Raw genomic sequence first — 16223 nt, 5'->3', positions numbered from 1 at the left:
ATGTATATATGATTCTGTGATGATTAATAGGATATTTTAATAGGTGGTTATGGTAATAAAATAAATATAATTTTACAATTATTGTAATTTTATTATATATTGTATTTACAATACAAGTATAATACTATACAATATACAGAAAACTAGCAAGTGCCCATGAGGTGCCTGGTACACCACTAGGGCACTGCAAGGGTTAAACCAGTGTCAACAATAGTGTGTGTCATTAAGCGAACCTTGATCTTAAAAAAAACATCTAGGACTGGAAGAGACAGAAGTATCTGATTCTTTCCTAGCTTACATTGGGTGATAATGGGGAATATGATGACAAATGGCACACTTTGAAACAATGTATTCGCTTTTAACTACAGCTGAGCGAGTGAGGATTGGTGGAATCTGACGACCCCAAACCCCCATCCTAAATTTATCCCGGATTGCCCAGGCTCGGGATATCCGATTGCAAAAAATCCAAACTCGCTCATCTCTTTAAAAACAAAAAAACAAGGTGATCTGTACAAACGAACACACTTTGGGGGTTGAATTTGCCTTTTCTAATAGGTGCTTAGAGATGAAGGCGGATTACAGCAAGGTGCAAGACAATATAAAGAAGCAACGGGAAATCCTAACCAACCTCAAGCAAGAGCAGGTAAACTGGAGGAATAATTCTATATCCGGGCAGAGTCCTAGAGGTTTCTTAAGATAATTTTTTAACATTTTCTTTGTCGTCATTTTGCAGGCACAATGAGAAGATCTTACAATCTAATTTTAGTGCCTGAGGCACACAGAGATAAAAGTTACTAGCAAGTGACACACTGGTATGCAAACCGGGTGCATTGTAGGAGGATGAGATTATAACCATCTGCTATAACTGCTGTACCGCGTCTATGGGTGGAGAGCTACAGTACAGCGCAGACTGCACTGACAGCGACAATGCACGTTAATCCTACATTCTGTAAGGCATTGCAGGCCCCAATGTTAGCCGTATGCCTTATTTCTTTAGCAATGAAGCTGAGCTCCATCTGTAATATGGCAAAATAGGAGTCTTCAAAATAAACGCACTTGTACGGTCTTGACAATTCTGTGTACTTTGGTGGCGCTTTATAAATAAACATATACGTAAATACATAAACATGGCTGTTTGTGAAATGTTTGGGGGTTTTCCATGTCTTCTGACATGAAGCAAATTCTTTATGTTCTGCGGTTTGCCCTTTCTATTTGTCTCCAGGCAGAAATAAGACACATGCACAATATCTACAGAGCAGCTCACCAGGAGAGGAAGTTGTTGCTGAAGCAGCAGAAGGAAGTCTTTCGGATGCACCAATCAGCAGCCCACATGCAACAGAAGCTGCAGAGCTCAGAAGTGACAGACCAGGTACATACAGGAATAGGCACCGCTGTTCATAGAGACGCCTGCCGTGTATAGGGAGTTTTAACAGGCCGCTGGAGCATCGAACAACTCCCTAACGAGAGCCTAAATGCACAGCACATTAGTAAAAGATTTTCATTGACACGTCATAAAGTGATTTGACCAATATCACACCGAATGTTGGCATGAATTGATCCCACAACCTTGTGCATCGTAGATCAAGTCAAACACTGGCTCTGTTAGAGGCAGCAAACAGTCGTTAAGATCCAGTTCATTCTCTTAGTTTTCAGGTGAGATCCCCGACTGGACACAGGATAGCACATTGTTCCATCCCACAGTGTCCCGTGAGCAGACCATGCAGAACACCTCCTCTGCAGTTTCTGATCTCTTGGTGGACGATAGTGACCCAATGGAGAATCAACAAGCAGCAGGCAATGACAGGTACTTATTCCACATGCCCTTGTACGTGCAGCATAAGTAGGAATAAGTCATGGCATCCTGTTTCTACATACTCATTCTAGATCATTGGTGGGCTAGAGGCTTCTCCCCGCTCAATAATCTACTTAATGATGCACTAATAAATACAGTACTGCCCTGCTCTTCTCCTCTCCTATGCTGGTTGTAAGTTTCCTGCATTAAGCAGCTGAGCAGTGGAGAAAAACTCTTGCCCACAGCTGCAAAGTCACTTCTGCATGTGCAATATATATATATAATTTATTTTGTAAAGCGCCAAACATATTCTGCAGCACGGTAAATTGGGGGTACAGAGTGACATCAATTACATAAACAGGATACAAAGAGGTAATGAGGGTTCTGATTCTGGGAGCTTGCACTCTAGAGGGTATGAGGGGCATTGTTGAAACAAAAGGTAAAGTGCCTGCTCGTTGTGGGATGGAGTGTGCCTCAGGGTGAAGTATGGTCCAGCCAAACAGCTGGATCTATTAAGATTTTGGGGGTGTGGATGTTAGGGGGTGTTGGATTGCATGGGGTTTGGTCCAGCCACACAGCTGGTCCCAATGGAGTTGGAGGAGAAGGGGGATGTTAGGAGTTGGCAGACAGGCTTCCTTAAAAAGGATGAGTTTTTGAATGTCTGAAAGCTGGGGGAGAGTCTGATGGGGCGTGGCAGGGAATTCCAGATATATTTATATGGTTAATGTGCGGCCATTTTTAGGGGTCAAGAGCCCTTACATTATATCGTTAGCACTGTTCTAGATAGTTGACAATAAATACCCAATAAAAAAACCACTCGAGAACTAAAAAAAGAACACTTCAACAATGGCACATGATGCTTTGTAGGCATCCGAGATGAGGAACCTAGAAAATGTCATGCAGCGGGGCACACTGTGTAGTCATGCAGTGCTGTGTTAGACAAAGCAAATGCTATTCCCGAGCCCAAATGTGAATGAGATGAGCTGGAAAGGATAAGTCAAGTGCAGCAGACTCATGAGTCGGGAAGGGGCATTTCCTTGGCAGTTCTGTGGGGACAGCTGTTAAATAAATCCCAGCATGAGCGCGATCTATAATTCACGTTACTATAAATTACGAGTCACAGGAATCATTGACAGGGAGGTCTTGGCTGCACTTCCTCTTCATTTAGTGAGGAGAGTCGGCCCAGGGAAGAGACTTCAACGGGAGCAAAATTCAGCTTTGAAACACTGAATGCGTCGTTACGACCGGTGACCACTTTGGAGCAACTTCACCTGAGAACGAATACGCTGCGAGCAATATGAAGTGTAACAGTAACTAAGTAAAGATGTCTATGGTCTGGATCCACAAAAAGGACGCTAAGCTTGACATAAGCCGTGGAGTAGCGGCGAGCTGAAGCGTAGCACCCTTTTGTTGATGTGGGCCGACGTCTGCAGAGAAGAGGCACAAACACACAGCATTGGTGTCCTTTGCTGGCCCAGTCTTCCCACTTCCAACAACCTCTCTGTCACTCCAAAGACTAATCTAGAACCCCCTACTTTGGGGAAGGATTATCATTTTGGTTAGGAATATCATAGAATTAACATTTCCGGCATAGTAACTTTCTGCGTGCTTGTTCCGCTGCTCACTGTGTGGGGATATTTTGCTTAAAGCTTGCAAATCCAATTTCACGACATCATAAGCCTTTTCACTGGGGCTAAAATCCTAACTGATGAGGCGTGGCTGCACTGATTCTAATGGCACAGTGATCATAGTTTTTAAGATATGTTTGTAAATCACTTTTTCTACACAATAGAAAAATATGATGGTCTTTACGGCTAAGTATGCAAATGTAAAGTCAGTTTGTAAAGAAGATTATTCTTTGATTGCACTTTTAATATTGCTTTTTTCCATAGCATACTTATCCCACGAGGTGGCTCATCCAATAATGACACAGAATTCCCAGAGGAAACTCCAGTAGGAAGCGCGGAAATGCAGGATGAAGTTCTTGCAGGAGATGACAAGAGGTCAGATCGTAATCTAGAAAGCCAAGGTAATTTGCTATTGATTGGTATTAACTTACTGTACCTTAACCCAGGGGTGCGCAAACATTCCCCCCAGTGGCAACGCGCCGTCACGTGACCCCGCGGCATCATTTGATGCTGCGTTGACATGGCGATGCGCCGTCGGAGACAAGGTAAGAGAATTTACAGTGGCCTCGCGCGGTCCCCCGGGGCCAGAAGACCTTTTATGGAGTGTCACGAACGGCATATCTGTGAGCACATGACTTGTATATGTGACAAGGGTTAATATAGGCAGCTATCCCAGCTGACTCACTTATATCCCCGCAAGACTCCTCAAAGGCGTAATATCTCCCCTTAATACGTCACAAGATATATATATCTTCAACTGCTGCCACCACCACCACCGATTTGTATCATCGCACCCGTTACAAGTATCTGTCTGTTATTCTTGCTAATCGCTGTCAGACGCATGATATTTCACATTTAGTAAACTTACACACTTTGAGACTGTCGTCCTGGCCCCGGCCCCCTGATATTCTGCAGAACACCCAAAGGCGCATCCCTTTCAAGTTATACTAAAAGGGTCATTGCTTATTTCTACTGTCAGAGAAGAATTGTGACACCATAGGTCATTCCCTGCCTGTCCTTCCAGAAAGGGTCGTTCTCAGATAACCTCCCCTTCTGGACAAATGTGACAACCAGGCAAGATCTTGACCCGCCATAAAAACAATTCATGTATTTTTAAGACAATTTGCATCTAACATTAACCCCTGTGCCAGGTTTATTAAAATGCTTAATACTTTGTCATTTTCATTACATGGAGAAGCACTGCTTAGCAAATATGGACCACATTCCACAGCTGCTCAGTGAGAAGCAATCTCCATGTAGTCCAGTGTTTCCAAACTCCAGTCCTCAGGGAACCCCAACAGGTCAGGTCTTAAGGATATCCCTGCTCCAGCACAGGTGGCTGATTGACCCACCTGTTCTGGAACAGGGATATCCTTAAGACCTGACCTGTTGGGGTTCCATGAGGACTGGAGTTGGGAAACATTGCTGTAGACCTATGTAATAGCAAAGGGAGTTAAGCCTTCTCAGGTGTATTTCAAATGTAAGTGAAGACACTGACCTAGGAAACTAACAAACTTTTACAACAAGAAACAGGGAAACACCACTCACAAAAAGACTCACGGGTGACAGGTTCATCGGAGCAAGGATCACATCAACACTTCAAATGAGGTGTAAAAAAAATCTCCATTTATTGTCAATCAGCAGCACAAATACCCTGTTCCAGTCCAGTGTGGCCAATAAATGGAGATTTTTTTTTACACTTGATTTGATGTGTTGGCGTGATCCTTGCATGGATGAACCTGTAACCCACGAGTCCTTTCTGAGTGCTGACTCCCTCTGCTTTTCTTGTTGCCACTATTATACAGTTGGATCTAATGTTTGGAGACAAGCACCAAATTATTTTGCAGTACAGGTAGTCCTCGTTATCCAACGTTTCACTTTACAACGAATGGCATATCCAACGCTTTGCAACGCAACCCTATGGGCTGTTTTTAGACGTCAGAATGCGTTATCCGACGCTCACCGCCACTGATTAACATGGGACTCACTTTACAACGCTTTCACTATCCAACGCTACTTCCAGAACGGATTCCGTTGGATAACCGATGACTGCCTGTATACCTTTTTGTTTAAACACCTTCAGTATCCTACTTTTATCTCTGTATAACTTTCACAACAAGTGATGTCCCAGCACTGCTTAATCCAGGGGAGCTCAGCTCCTGTCACTGCGGGGGTCCATGCTTCCAGATCGGACACCCCCTGCAGCGGTGATCCATTGGCACCAGGGAAGTTGCTGAAAATAGTGTCTTGCTACATGTGCATATCATCTAAAAAGGTCGAAAAAGAAATGATATATAATAATCCTATACCATATTCTATCATACAATATAACATACCCTTGCTTTAATTCACAGTTTTTAGTAACTGGTTAGTAGAGGGGGATATTACGAGCCAATTCTTTTTTTCCATTGGTGGGAGCATGAAAGCTTCAGCCAATCGGAAGGAGGATAGGTAACACACTTACTATGTGTATAAATGTTCACGACATTCTTCATCTCCATATAAATCAGATTTCTGCATACATTTATAATGATAAATGTTTGAATCAGAAGGAATGTATCACCACCCCTAATGCATAAATAAAAATATTAACCTACACTTCTCCACGGAGACGGGAAAAGCACCAATAATCTACATTATGCATTACAGATGGAACTTTGCAGGGAAATCCGTCACCGCCAGTGGAAGAGCCAACGGTGGAAGCTGTTCAAAATAATCTATCTAATCTTAATCAGAAGTTTCCAGCGGTGCAGGAAAATGTGTGCAATCACTCACAGGCAAGGCAGCCTCCATATATCCCAATTCTACATGTTTCATATATGCGCATTATTCATTCGTATACAGAAGAAGGAACAGGTTGTGACTGTAAAGATGCAGCACTAAAACCTGCTGCTTTGCATGGCAAATTGTCCAGCAGCAGTCGTCCGTGTGATGGTCTGTGACAGCTAATGCTAATGGTAGAGATGCCCCAAATTGTTATACACTAATAACTTGTGCATTGATCTTTGATTGATTAGGAGAAGCAGGGTTCTGATCATGAAGAGGGTTACGAATTGTTCTCAGTCACTGCTGAAAGTACAATGGGTTCCCCGTTAGAACAAAGGTAAATATGGAAGGAGACGTCGCCTAACAAAAAAACGTTGCAGCAGTTAAAATGTAAAGTCGTCATTCCTTATTTATCTGAATGCACTAAATAAGTGCAAAGGTTTTATTTTGCATGTGATATTTGATAATGTGGCCCTTTCTGGTATATAGGATACAATGTTAAATATAAGATGAAATACTGTAATGTATGTACTCTATACATACACTGCAAAGATCTATTTTGCTGACCGCTGCATTGTTTTGTATAAAAGATGCATTAACCCATTAAAATGTAAAAAGGCTTGCCATGCATTATTCGGCAATATGTTACTGCTCCCTTTATAATCTACAGGGGTATATATTATATAATTGTTCACCTGAGATCCAATTCTTCGTTTACACCAGGAGGATCAAAGTCTCCTGTATTTTCTGCGTGGATTCTAAACATTCTCACAAATCTTTCTATTGTACTATTTCAGGGGTGACCAACTCCAGTCCTCAGGGGCCACCAATAGGCCAGGTATTAGGGATTTTCCCTGCTTCAGCACAGGTGGCACAGTCATTCTGACTTGAGTCACCTGTGTTGAAGCAGGGATATCCTTAAAACCTGACCTCTTGGTGACCCTTGACGACTGGAGTTGGCCACCCCGGAAACAATTGTATCATTGTAAATATTTCAAACCTTTTGTTAACAATATGTTTACAGGCCAAATCTGAATTTCAGCAGAGAAGCGCAAGAGGCAGACACAGAGAAACCAATGCAAGAAATCCCTCAGCAGCACAGTAAGAATAGACTGAATGATTTAAATCTACGGTAGCTTTTATAACTATAATATGATAAACCATGATCTGCCTTTGTAATACAATTGGTACTACTATTAAAGTCACATAAAACAGAGTTGTTTTTATTAAATCTTAACCATATTCAGTATAGTTAAAACCAAGTGTATTTGAAGATCGCTGTGCAGTCACAGGACTGAAATACTTTGAACTGCAAAACGAGGCAGCTTTGTGCTGTGACTGCATGTCAATAAGGCTTTGCTTTTTGTTGGCTATTTATTCCAATCAAAATATATCATGCCTTCTTGTTTCTGTGTGCGGTGTTACTCATTATTGTATACACTGTTGACAGCAGACACGGATCTTGAAAAAGAAAAATCATCCTTTATCTTAACCTCACACCTATCCTTTAGTGTCATGCCTGACATTTAAATATCATTCTACGCCATGCACTGGGTTACAATGAAGAGTTTTAGCACTATGATGTTTGCTGTGTTTTGTATTTTGATTGCACACTCTTTACAGTATAAGAACCATATTGAATAAACACAGTGTATTGGCAGTTCTGATTATAGCAGTTTGTGTTACAGTTTTATAACTACCAATTCGATTGCAAGCTCTTCAGAGCAAGGACTCCTTTTCCTAAATGTTACTTTTATGTCTGAAGCGCTTCTCCCCTTTGTGTTATTTGTATTATTTGTTATTTATATGATTGTCACGTGAATTACTGCTGTGAAGCGCTATGTACATTAATGGCGCTATATAAATAAAGACATGCATAAAATGTTTCCCATTATCGACCCATTAGCTTGAAAAGCAAAAAATGCAGCTGGGTGAAATAAGTCTCATCTGCTTTCGTGACATTGATTTTTGTTATTTATTTTGTAGGTTTTGCCATAGTAAACAAAGACGAAGAGGTTGCAGCTGATAGGATGTTAACTTCAGAACCAAATAGTCACCAGTGCAGTCCCATTGAAAAAGACTGTTCTTTAAGGCCATGTGAACATGTGTCTGAGACAGTATCCACCCAATCACAAGATTTGTCTCAGCCGCTTCTGAGTGCCGAATCCTGTCCATCGCTTGCAGAATTTCAGAAGGTTTCTGCTTTTCTAATCAACATCTCAGAAAGCTCAGTTTCTGTGTCGGATAAGGGAGAAGATGCCCAGGACACTGAGAGTGGTGACTCAGAGGTGTTTGACATGGAATCAACTGAAGTCTCCAAAGAGACACAAACATCAGGTGTTGAGGAGTCATACAGAAAATCACCCAAACAACTTTTGTCTAACAAATATATGGGCAAATCCACAGTGACGTTGCCAGACAAACATTTCCTGGACAATTCAGCTGCTTTGCATCATGATAATCTAAGGGAGGCACTGGGAGAAGAGACAATGTTATCACATCTTGAACACACCAATGAAGACCTCAAAGGACAGTTCCTACATACCATAAATGAATCCACTGATGATTACAAAGAAGACATGTTCTTAGTGAAGAGAAAGCTAGAGCATGATGAAGACCAAGAAATCTTGTTGGAGTTACCAAAAAGTCCATTGTGTTATAGGGATGACTTCTACCATGGTGATGGAAGTTTGGCACGCCTCATTTCTCCACGTGTAGCAGCCCATGTAGAGCACAGTGATCAAGCACAACAGGGAGAGGAGGAGGATACATTAATTTCAGCCAACGATACCAAGGAGCCAATAGCTATAGCAATGGAAGAGTCAGAAAATAAAGTGGCTCCGTTGGCATCTGAATCCTTTCCAACATCTGAGGACTTGTCCGAATCAGACACAAAAACGTATGGTAAAGTATATTTAACTGAAGAGCAGACTACTACTGTGGTCAAACGTACAAATACACAGAAATCGAAGACAATGATTTCAAAAGACGCTAGTATTGTAGCAGGAATTAGTTCATCTGACATTAAAGACCTGCAAACAGTGACGAAAACGAATGAAAAACAATCTGTTACAGAAAAGCTAATCTCCAAGAAAACAGAGATGGTGCCACTCCAAGCAACATCTTCAAAAGATGTATTTCAGTTTAAAAGCTTCCCACTTCAGAGTGAGGGAGATATCATATTTATCGCTGATGAAGTTCTACAACCTATTGAAGATACCTTGTCAGAAATCTTGTCTCCAGTTGATGAAGTGCTTTCATATCAAAGCGCAGACTTATACTCCAGTAAAAATGAGTTCTCTTATCACAGTGACGACCTTCCTTCTCTCCCTGAAGATGTGGAGTCAATGAAAAGTGATGATATCAACATTGAAGACTTTCCTACCCCGCCCGACCAAATCATTTTATCTTCAAATGAAAGTATGCTAAATAGTTTGGAAGGAAGTTTATCTGATGGGATCTCTCTATTATATGATGATGTATTAACTGAGGATGTGCTCCTTCCTCCTGCAGAACTAACTCATGAAGCAATGGCTAATGATGGAAAATCCTTGGCTTGTCCCTTGGAAGCTGTGACCATGGAAAATTCATCTGGACCAGTAAAAACACACAAACCATTCCTAACATTGTCTAAGGCTGAAGAAGATAGCAATGACCCATTATTTACTTTTGAAATCGGAGACAGAATCCTGGTGACACATTCAAAGCCAGGTACCTTAAAGTTTAAAGGGTTGACGTCATTTGAAGAAGGTTTTTGGGCTGGAGTGGCCCTAGACAAATCCGAAGGAGACCATAATGGCACCTATGAGGGAGTAAAGTATTTTGAGTGCCCTAGAAAGTGTGGTGTATTTGCCAGACCCGGACAAATATCACATCTACTGGAGGATGACAGGTCAGTTTCTGACTACATCGGCAATGATGATAACTCATTTGATGAAGGGCCATCTCCAGGAAATGTCAGATCTCGTGAGCAAAAGGGGGACAAAAATGAGGTGAAAGTACCATCAGAAGCAAGAGAAAACAAGTCTAGGTCATGTGGTTTGGAGTCCTCGAAAAGCAGTAACAAGAAAAGAATTACAGATCCTGATCAACATGTGGGTAGCAACAATGACTATGATATTTGTCCAGGATGTTTACAGACACAAAGTAACGAGACAGAGTTAAATAGTAAGGAAACAGAATCAATGCATGAAATACAAACAAAGCAGGGCTGTGTAAATAACACAAACGCATATGTAATGTCATAACTTTGCCCAACAAAAATACAAGGGCCCTTCTAAAAATGAATATTTAATCACAATCAGTAATGTTCCTCAGGAACCGGGTGCAAAGTGTACTGTTTACCAAGAGAGTACACGTAACCGTGGCCCACCATGGGAGAAGTCTGTTTGCTTCCTGCATGGCATAAGAACAATAAAAGGATATGCAGATAATGTGGCTGATAATCTAATAACTAAATTAATAAGCGATTTGATAAAGAAGTGCAAGAACATAAAAAAGGAACAAAGGAGGAAACGAATGTAAACATCAGTCTTCTGATACCTTCTCTCACCCTTTACCAGTAGGCATTTCAAATCATTGCTGGGCCTACAGGTACTGTATAAACCAGGGGTCTCAAACTCGGTCCTCAAGGGGCAATAACAGGCCAGCTTTTATGGATATCTCTGCTTCAGCACAGGTGGCTCAGTCGAAGACCGCAAAGTGCAGGTCTCCTCTAGGACAGAGATACAAAGTAGCACTCTACTCACACATTCATAATGCAATTCTCCCTTTAATGTGACAGCCAAGAACAGGGGACAGACAACGTTTCAGGTCCCGTATGGACCTTTCGTCACTTGATCACCTGATGAAAGGTCCATGTGGGAGCTGAAACGTTCTTGGATGTCACATTAAAGGGAGAATTGCATTATGAACGTGTCAGAAGAGCTCTACTTTGTATCTCTGTCCTAGAGGAGACCGGCACTTTGAAGAAGTTGTTTGTTTATGTTGTGTTGGCTGCACAAGCCGGATTCGCTTCGCCTGACACTGTTTCCCCGCACTATGGAACTGTCAGTCGAAGACTGCACAACCTGTGCTGAAGCTGGGATATCCTGAAAACCTGACCTGTTGGTAGCCTTTGAGGACTGGTGTTGACTACCCCTGATATACAACATTGACAGCATCAGGTCATATCGCAAACCCACCTGAAAATGATCATGCAGCAGGGCTTTATTAATATAGCACTGACTACAAAGTATTGTATGTAAAGGTTTAACAAGCACATTAAGGGCCTTATTCTATATTATCTGAAGCCCCCATTTTGCCTGTTTTTTAAATCCCATATGAGATCAATAGAAATAGCACCCAAGTCTTTGCCCCGGAAAGCTTACAGTCTAGGATTGTGTACAGGTCACAGGGAGCTGGCAATAGGACTCAGACCAGGGTAACCCAGTTCCCGGGCAGTGACACAGACACACACTGGGGACTTACAAAAACACCACCAGATCCACTCATAAAATCCATGGATGGGTTTGTCTCTCCTGTAGGAAGGTATGCCAGCTATAGTGTTTACATTGGCTTTAAATACAGGAAATGTCCTAAATATGTCGTTAAGGATTGCAGCATAATCATATCATCAAAAGGTTATGCATAACCATAACTAAAAGTCTACCATCTGATGGCACCCGTTGGGACGTTATTACCCACATGACTTTGTTTTCTTAGCAAGGTGAAATCCGTGAGGATCTTTGTAGAAGAAAAACATTTATTTACAGCCAAAAAGAAAACCCCCCAAAAATGTCCACATATGTCACCTATAAAAATGACAGAGTGGGTCTTGTGGTACGGGGGGGATATTTGGTGATTTTTTTTTTATAATTAGCATTGCATAGTAATATTACCATGTACAGTATGTACTATGACGTAATGCTTTAAACTATTGCAGGCTCCTATAGCTGAGAAAGGGTTTCATTGCCAATCCCATGTTATAAAGTGAATTCCATTTAGCCGAAGTAGTGAAATCGCATTCCCTTTGTCGCCATCGCTACCATATTTAATATTGCCTTGGTAATTCAAAATAATCTGAACAGATTTTCAGGTTTAGGCAACGAATCCTCACTACAAAGTCAACATTGTATGTTCCTACTGAACTAGGAGTGGGGATTGTGTATGCGTGACTGCTTATAGCCCTCAGTAATGTGTGTTTTCTTCCCTAGTACTGTATGTGGTCAAAATACCATACATATCCTTTTTTCTGATCTTGATTGTGTTGACTTCTCTTGCTCCTTTGAAAGTACAGGAAGCCATCGCAGCGGTGATGTAACCGTACCATCACTTTGTGCCTTTATAACTATATATTGCCAGCAGCATGATTTACTGCCTGCTCACAATACACACATTGTATACATATTTGGGGGTTTATGTTGCCCATTTCCAGTGGGTAGAAAGAAAAAATGTCAACATGTCACAAACGTCTTTGCCCTAGATTGAGGAGCTTCTGTATGAAGACGGGCAGAAAGCTAAATTCAGCGGTAATGACCGGGCGGTGAAATTGAGGGTTACAGAAGAGATCATTGAAATGCTAATAACAGATACAATTCGAGTGGCTGGAAGTATTTACTGGAAGAAAGCTCAACCTGCAGGATTTTGCAAGTGAGAAGCACCGTCTCCCAGGTACAATAAACCAAGATCGTAACAGTGCTGCCTTGATGTAGTTCAGGAGTGGCCAACTCCAGTCCTTAAGGGCCACCAACAGGTTAGGTTTTCAGGATATCCCTGTTTCAGCACAGGTGGCTCAGTCAATGACTGAGCCACCTGTGCTGAAGCAGGGATATCTTGAAAACCTAACCTGTTGGTGACTCAATCAATCCCTGCTTCAGCACAGGTGGCTCACAGGCACAGTCTTTGCCTGAGCCACCTGTGCTGAAGCTGGGATATCCTGAAAACCTGACCTGTTGGGGGGAGGGGTTGAGGATCCCTGCTATAGACTACAACAGTATAGAAAAAATAATAATGTCAGTCATAATGAGCAACCTGTGTTGAAGCAGGGATATCCTGAAAAACCTGCCCTGTTGGTGGCCATTGAGGACTGGAGTTGGCCACTCCTGGTGTGGTTGATGGTTGTTTCTGAAGTGTATTAAGCTAGACACTGAGCTACTGTATAAGGAAATGACTAGATGAGAGCCCATTTTTGAGAGTTCAGTGAGATTATCAAATTAATAAGGACTCAGGTTATTTGTAACCATTAGAAGGGGTTCAGAGTATATCATAAAAAGGACTACATTGCCCTCTCTCCATTGTACTGGTTACATTTCGTGCCTATTGTCTTGAAGGGCAAAAGGACAGAGGTGGGATGCAGAAGCAGGGTAGGGGGGTGGGCTGGGGGGATAATGCCTGTTGATCACATGCCTGATTTATTGGACTGTATAGTGTGTATAACACAACGGTGGGCACAGTCCTTCCTCATTCCCCTTTCAGTCCTTGCTGTCAATGGGATTCAGAGGGAAGGATAACAGATGAACCCCGCCTGTTTACATCACATATAAACCGTTACATGAAGACAGTATCAAACGATGTTGCATTTGTTTATCAGTTTAATTTCTTTCTAATGTGGAATATTGCTTTTTTTTTGTGTTTATTTTCACAGAACTCTATCTTTTCATCCAACATCACAGGAGATTTCAAGATCAGCTGAATGAAAGTAACAAATGGTTGATTTACCATTGCACATTAAAACAATAGATCTCACATTGTTTATATCTTTGGGTACTTGGCAATGAGGCACAGATTTATTCAACGGATTTAGGGGGTAAATGCAATATGGTCTGTTTTTAGCCAAAAATACCTATTGCCGTCTATGGGGATTTTCATCTGCTTCGGACTATATCAATTTTACCCCTAAATTGTAACACAGTGGTGCTCAACTCAAGTCCTCAAGCGTCCCCAACAGGTTTTCAGGATATCTCTGCTTCAGCACAGATGGCTCAAACTGTCCCTGCTTCAGTACAGGTGGCTCAGTCTTTGACTGAACCTTTGATTGAGGCACCTGTGCTGAAGCTGGGATATCCTGAAAACCTGACCTGTTGGTGGGGCTTGAGGACTGGAGTTGAGCACCCTCGTCTTAACACGCCATAAGGTACATTCAAGCAAATGAATTTATCCACGGCAGAACATGTGTATCTTCTCCAAATGTCTTAATTCTTCCTAGACTCCCAAACGGGAGAAATAATAATGAGCACTTTGAAAGATTTGCACTCTTCCTGCGTTAATTTATTATAGACTAATAACTCTTGTCACTATGGGGTTTGGTAAGGAAAACTGCGCTTCCCCTGTAAACATCGTGGCTATTCACCAAAGAGAAATGTACTTTTAGAAGTTTTTAATTTACTTTAAGAGATTATTTTTTGCCCTTTCCAACACGGTTTAAAAAAAAAAAAAAAAAAAAAATCAGATTCTCCGTTTGGGAGATATAAGCGTTTGGAATATTAAGTGCCTGGGAGGTTAAAATGGAGCTCTCCCCAAAGCCCAGTGCCATCTAAGGGGCTGATTCTATAGGTGCCAAAAAATTGCTAATTTGGCTGCTTCAGCACATATAGACTCAGCCCCTAAATAGTACCACGGTAACCCCAAAAACTAGAGATTAAGAAAATCATGATTTTTAACATTAAAAACAAAAAACAACTTAAAAAAAAAGTAGGACCATGCTTATGGGGCAAGATGCTAACATTATATGAATGGAAATCCTAGGCTTCTCGGAGGGTAAGGCCGCGTCCATGCTGGGCGCGACCGCGTGGGCGATCAAACACATTAAGGTCTATGCTCACGTCCACGGTGTGCACGTGAGCGTTGGCGCGCGGCTGTTTTTTGGCAAGACAAAGGGTTTTTTTTGTCTTTGTCTCGCGACGGCCGGGTCACGGGAGTAGTTCGCCCAATGAGGGCGAACCAGCTCCGTGACATCATCGGGCACGCCCCCTTCCCCCAGTTGCAAAGATCTGTAGTCCACAGATCGCTCGGCTGACAGGAGCACGCGGGGCCATGCGCTCTGGCGCGCCTGCACTATGGACTCGGTCTAAGAATTGCTCCTTTAACACCATTGGTTATAACCATCTTTTCTGTTTTCCACTAACCTGCCGATCTGACGCTACAGTTCAGGAGGGGCCAACTCCAGTCCTCAATGGCCAGGTCAGGTTTTAAGGATATCCCTGCTTCAGCACAGGTGGCTCAATCAGTGGCTCAGTCTTTGACTGAGCCACTGATTGAGCCACCAGTGCTGAAGCTGGGACTGAGTTAGCCACATGTGCTAAAGCAGGGATATCATGAAAACCAGACCTGTTGGTGGCCCTTGAGGTCTGGAGTCTCTCTGGCAGCAATGGATTTACAGGAAAGCAAAAACAAACCCCACAAGTGTCCAACACCCGAACCTTCCATAATAATTCTAACCTTAGAGTAAAAAATCACGCGTGTCTTCCTATTTCATGAATTACTTGGCACTGAGTTTGTTGTCCTATCGCCTATCTGTTGGGTTATATCTAATTACATGGGACGGTCTGGTGTCATGAACCAAATACTTTGCTTTACTGTAAGCTCTTCATAACCACAGATACTGCAACACCAGACACTGAAGAGGTTATATAAGCAATAACTGAAACACTTAATTGGATTTGTGCGTTTGTGAAGCCTTGATTTGTTGTAAAAAACAAAAAAACAAAAAAATCCTGGTGTGTCATTGTCACATTGTCAATTGTTGTTCATTTTTCAGAATGTGTAATTTTTCAATAAAAATTGTTTTTTTGTTTTGTTTCCTGGAGTCAATTATCAATGAAATGCTACTAACCTGTTCTCGTGTAATCAGCACATATATATATATATATATATATATATATATATATATATATATATATATATATATATATATATATATATATATATATATATATATATATATATATATATATATATATATATATATATATATATATATATATATATATATATATATATACACACACACACAGTGGTTGACAAATCACCAAAAAATCTACTCGCCACACAAAAAAATC

The 16223-nt window shown here is 41.6% G+C and overlaps 1 protein-coding gene across 7 annotated transcripts in view; it reads left to right on the top strand.

Moving 5' to 3' along the window:
• CCDC187 (coiled-coil domain containing 187) overlaps positions 1 to 15963 on the top strand; it is a 56614-nt gene extending 40651 nt beyond the window's left edge. For 5 of the 7 annotated variants that reach the window (XM_075578857.1, XM_075578855.1, XM_075578856.1 and 2 more), the window contains 10 exons: positions 556 to 643; positions 1223 to 1369; positions 1647 to 1804; positions 3685 to 3821; positions 6070 to 6197; positions 6438 to 6523; positions 7211 to 7287; positions 8173 to 10280; positions 12650 to 12837; positions 13811 to 15963. In XM_075578857.1, coding sequence (XP_075434972.1) covers positions 556 to 643; positions 1223 to 1369; positions 1647 to 1804; positions 3685 to 3821; positions 6070 to 6197; positions 6438 to 6523; positions 7211 to 7287; positions 8173 to 10280; positions 12650 to 12820 — 3100 coding nt within the window. In that variant the 3' untranslated portion in view covers positions 12821 to 12837; positions 13811 to 15963. Of the gene's footprint in view, positions 1 to 555; positions 644 to 1222; positions 1370 to 1646; positions 1805 to 3684; positions 3822 to 6069; positions 6198 to 6437; positions 6524 to 7210; positions 7288 to 8172; positions 10354 to 12649; positions 12838 to 13810 lie in introns of those variants that run through there. The other 2 variants (XM_075578858.1, XM_075578860.1) reach the window with 2 other exon arrangements.
• The last annotated feature ends 260 nt before the right edge of the window (positions 15964 to 16223 follow it).

The sequence above is a fragment of the Ascaphus truei genome, chromosome 21 (assembly GCF_040206685.1).
Source record: "Ascaphus truei isolate aAscTru1 chromosome 21, aAscTru1.hap1, whole genome shotgun sequence".
NCBI lineage: Eukaryota > Metazoa > Chordata > Amphibia > Anura > Ascaphidae > Ascaphus > Ascaphus truei.
The sequence above is the reverse complement of the archived record's forward strand: the minus strand, read 5'-3'. Positions and strand labels throughout refer to the sequence as shown.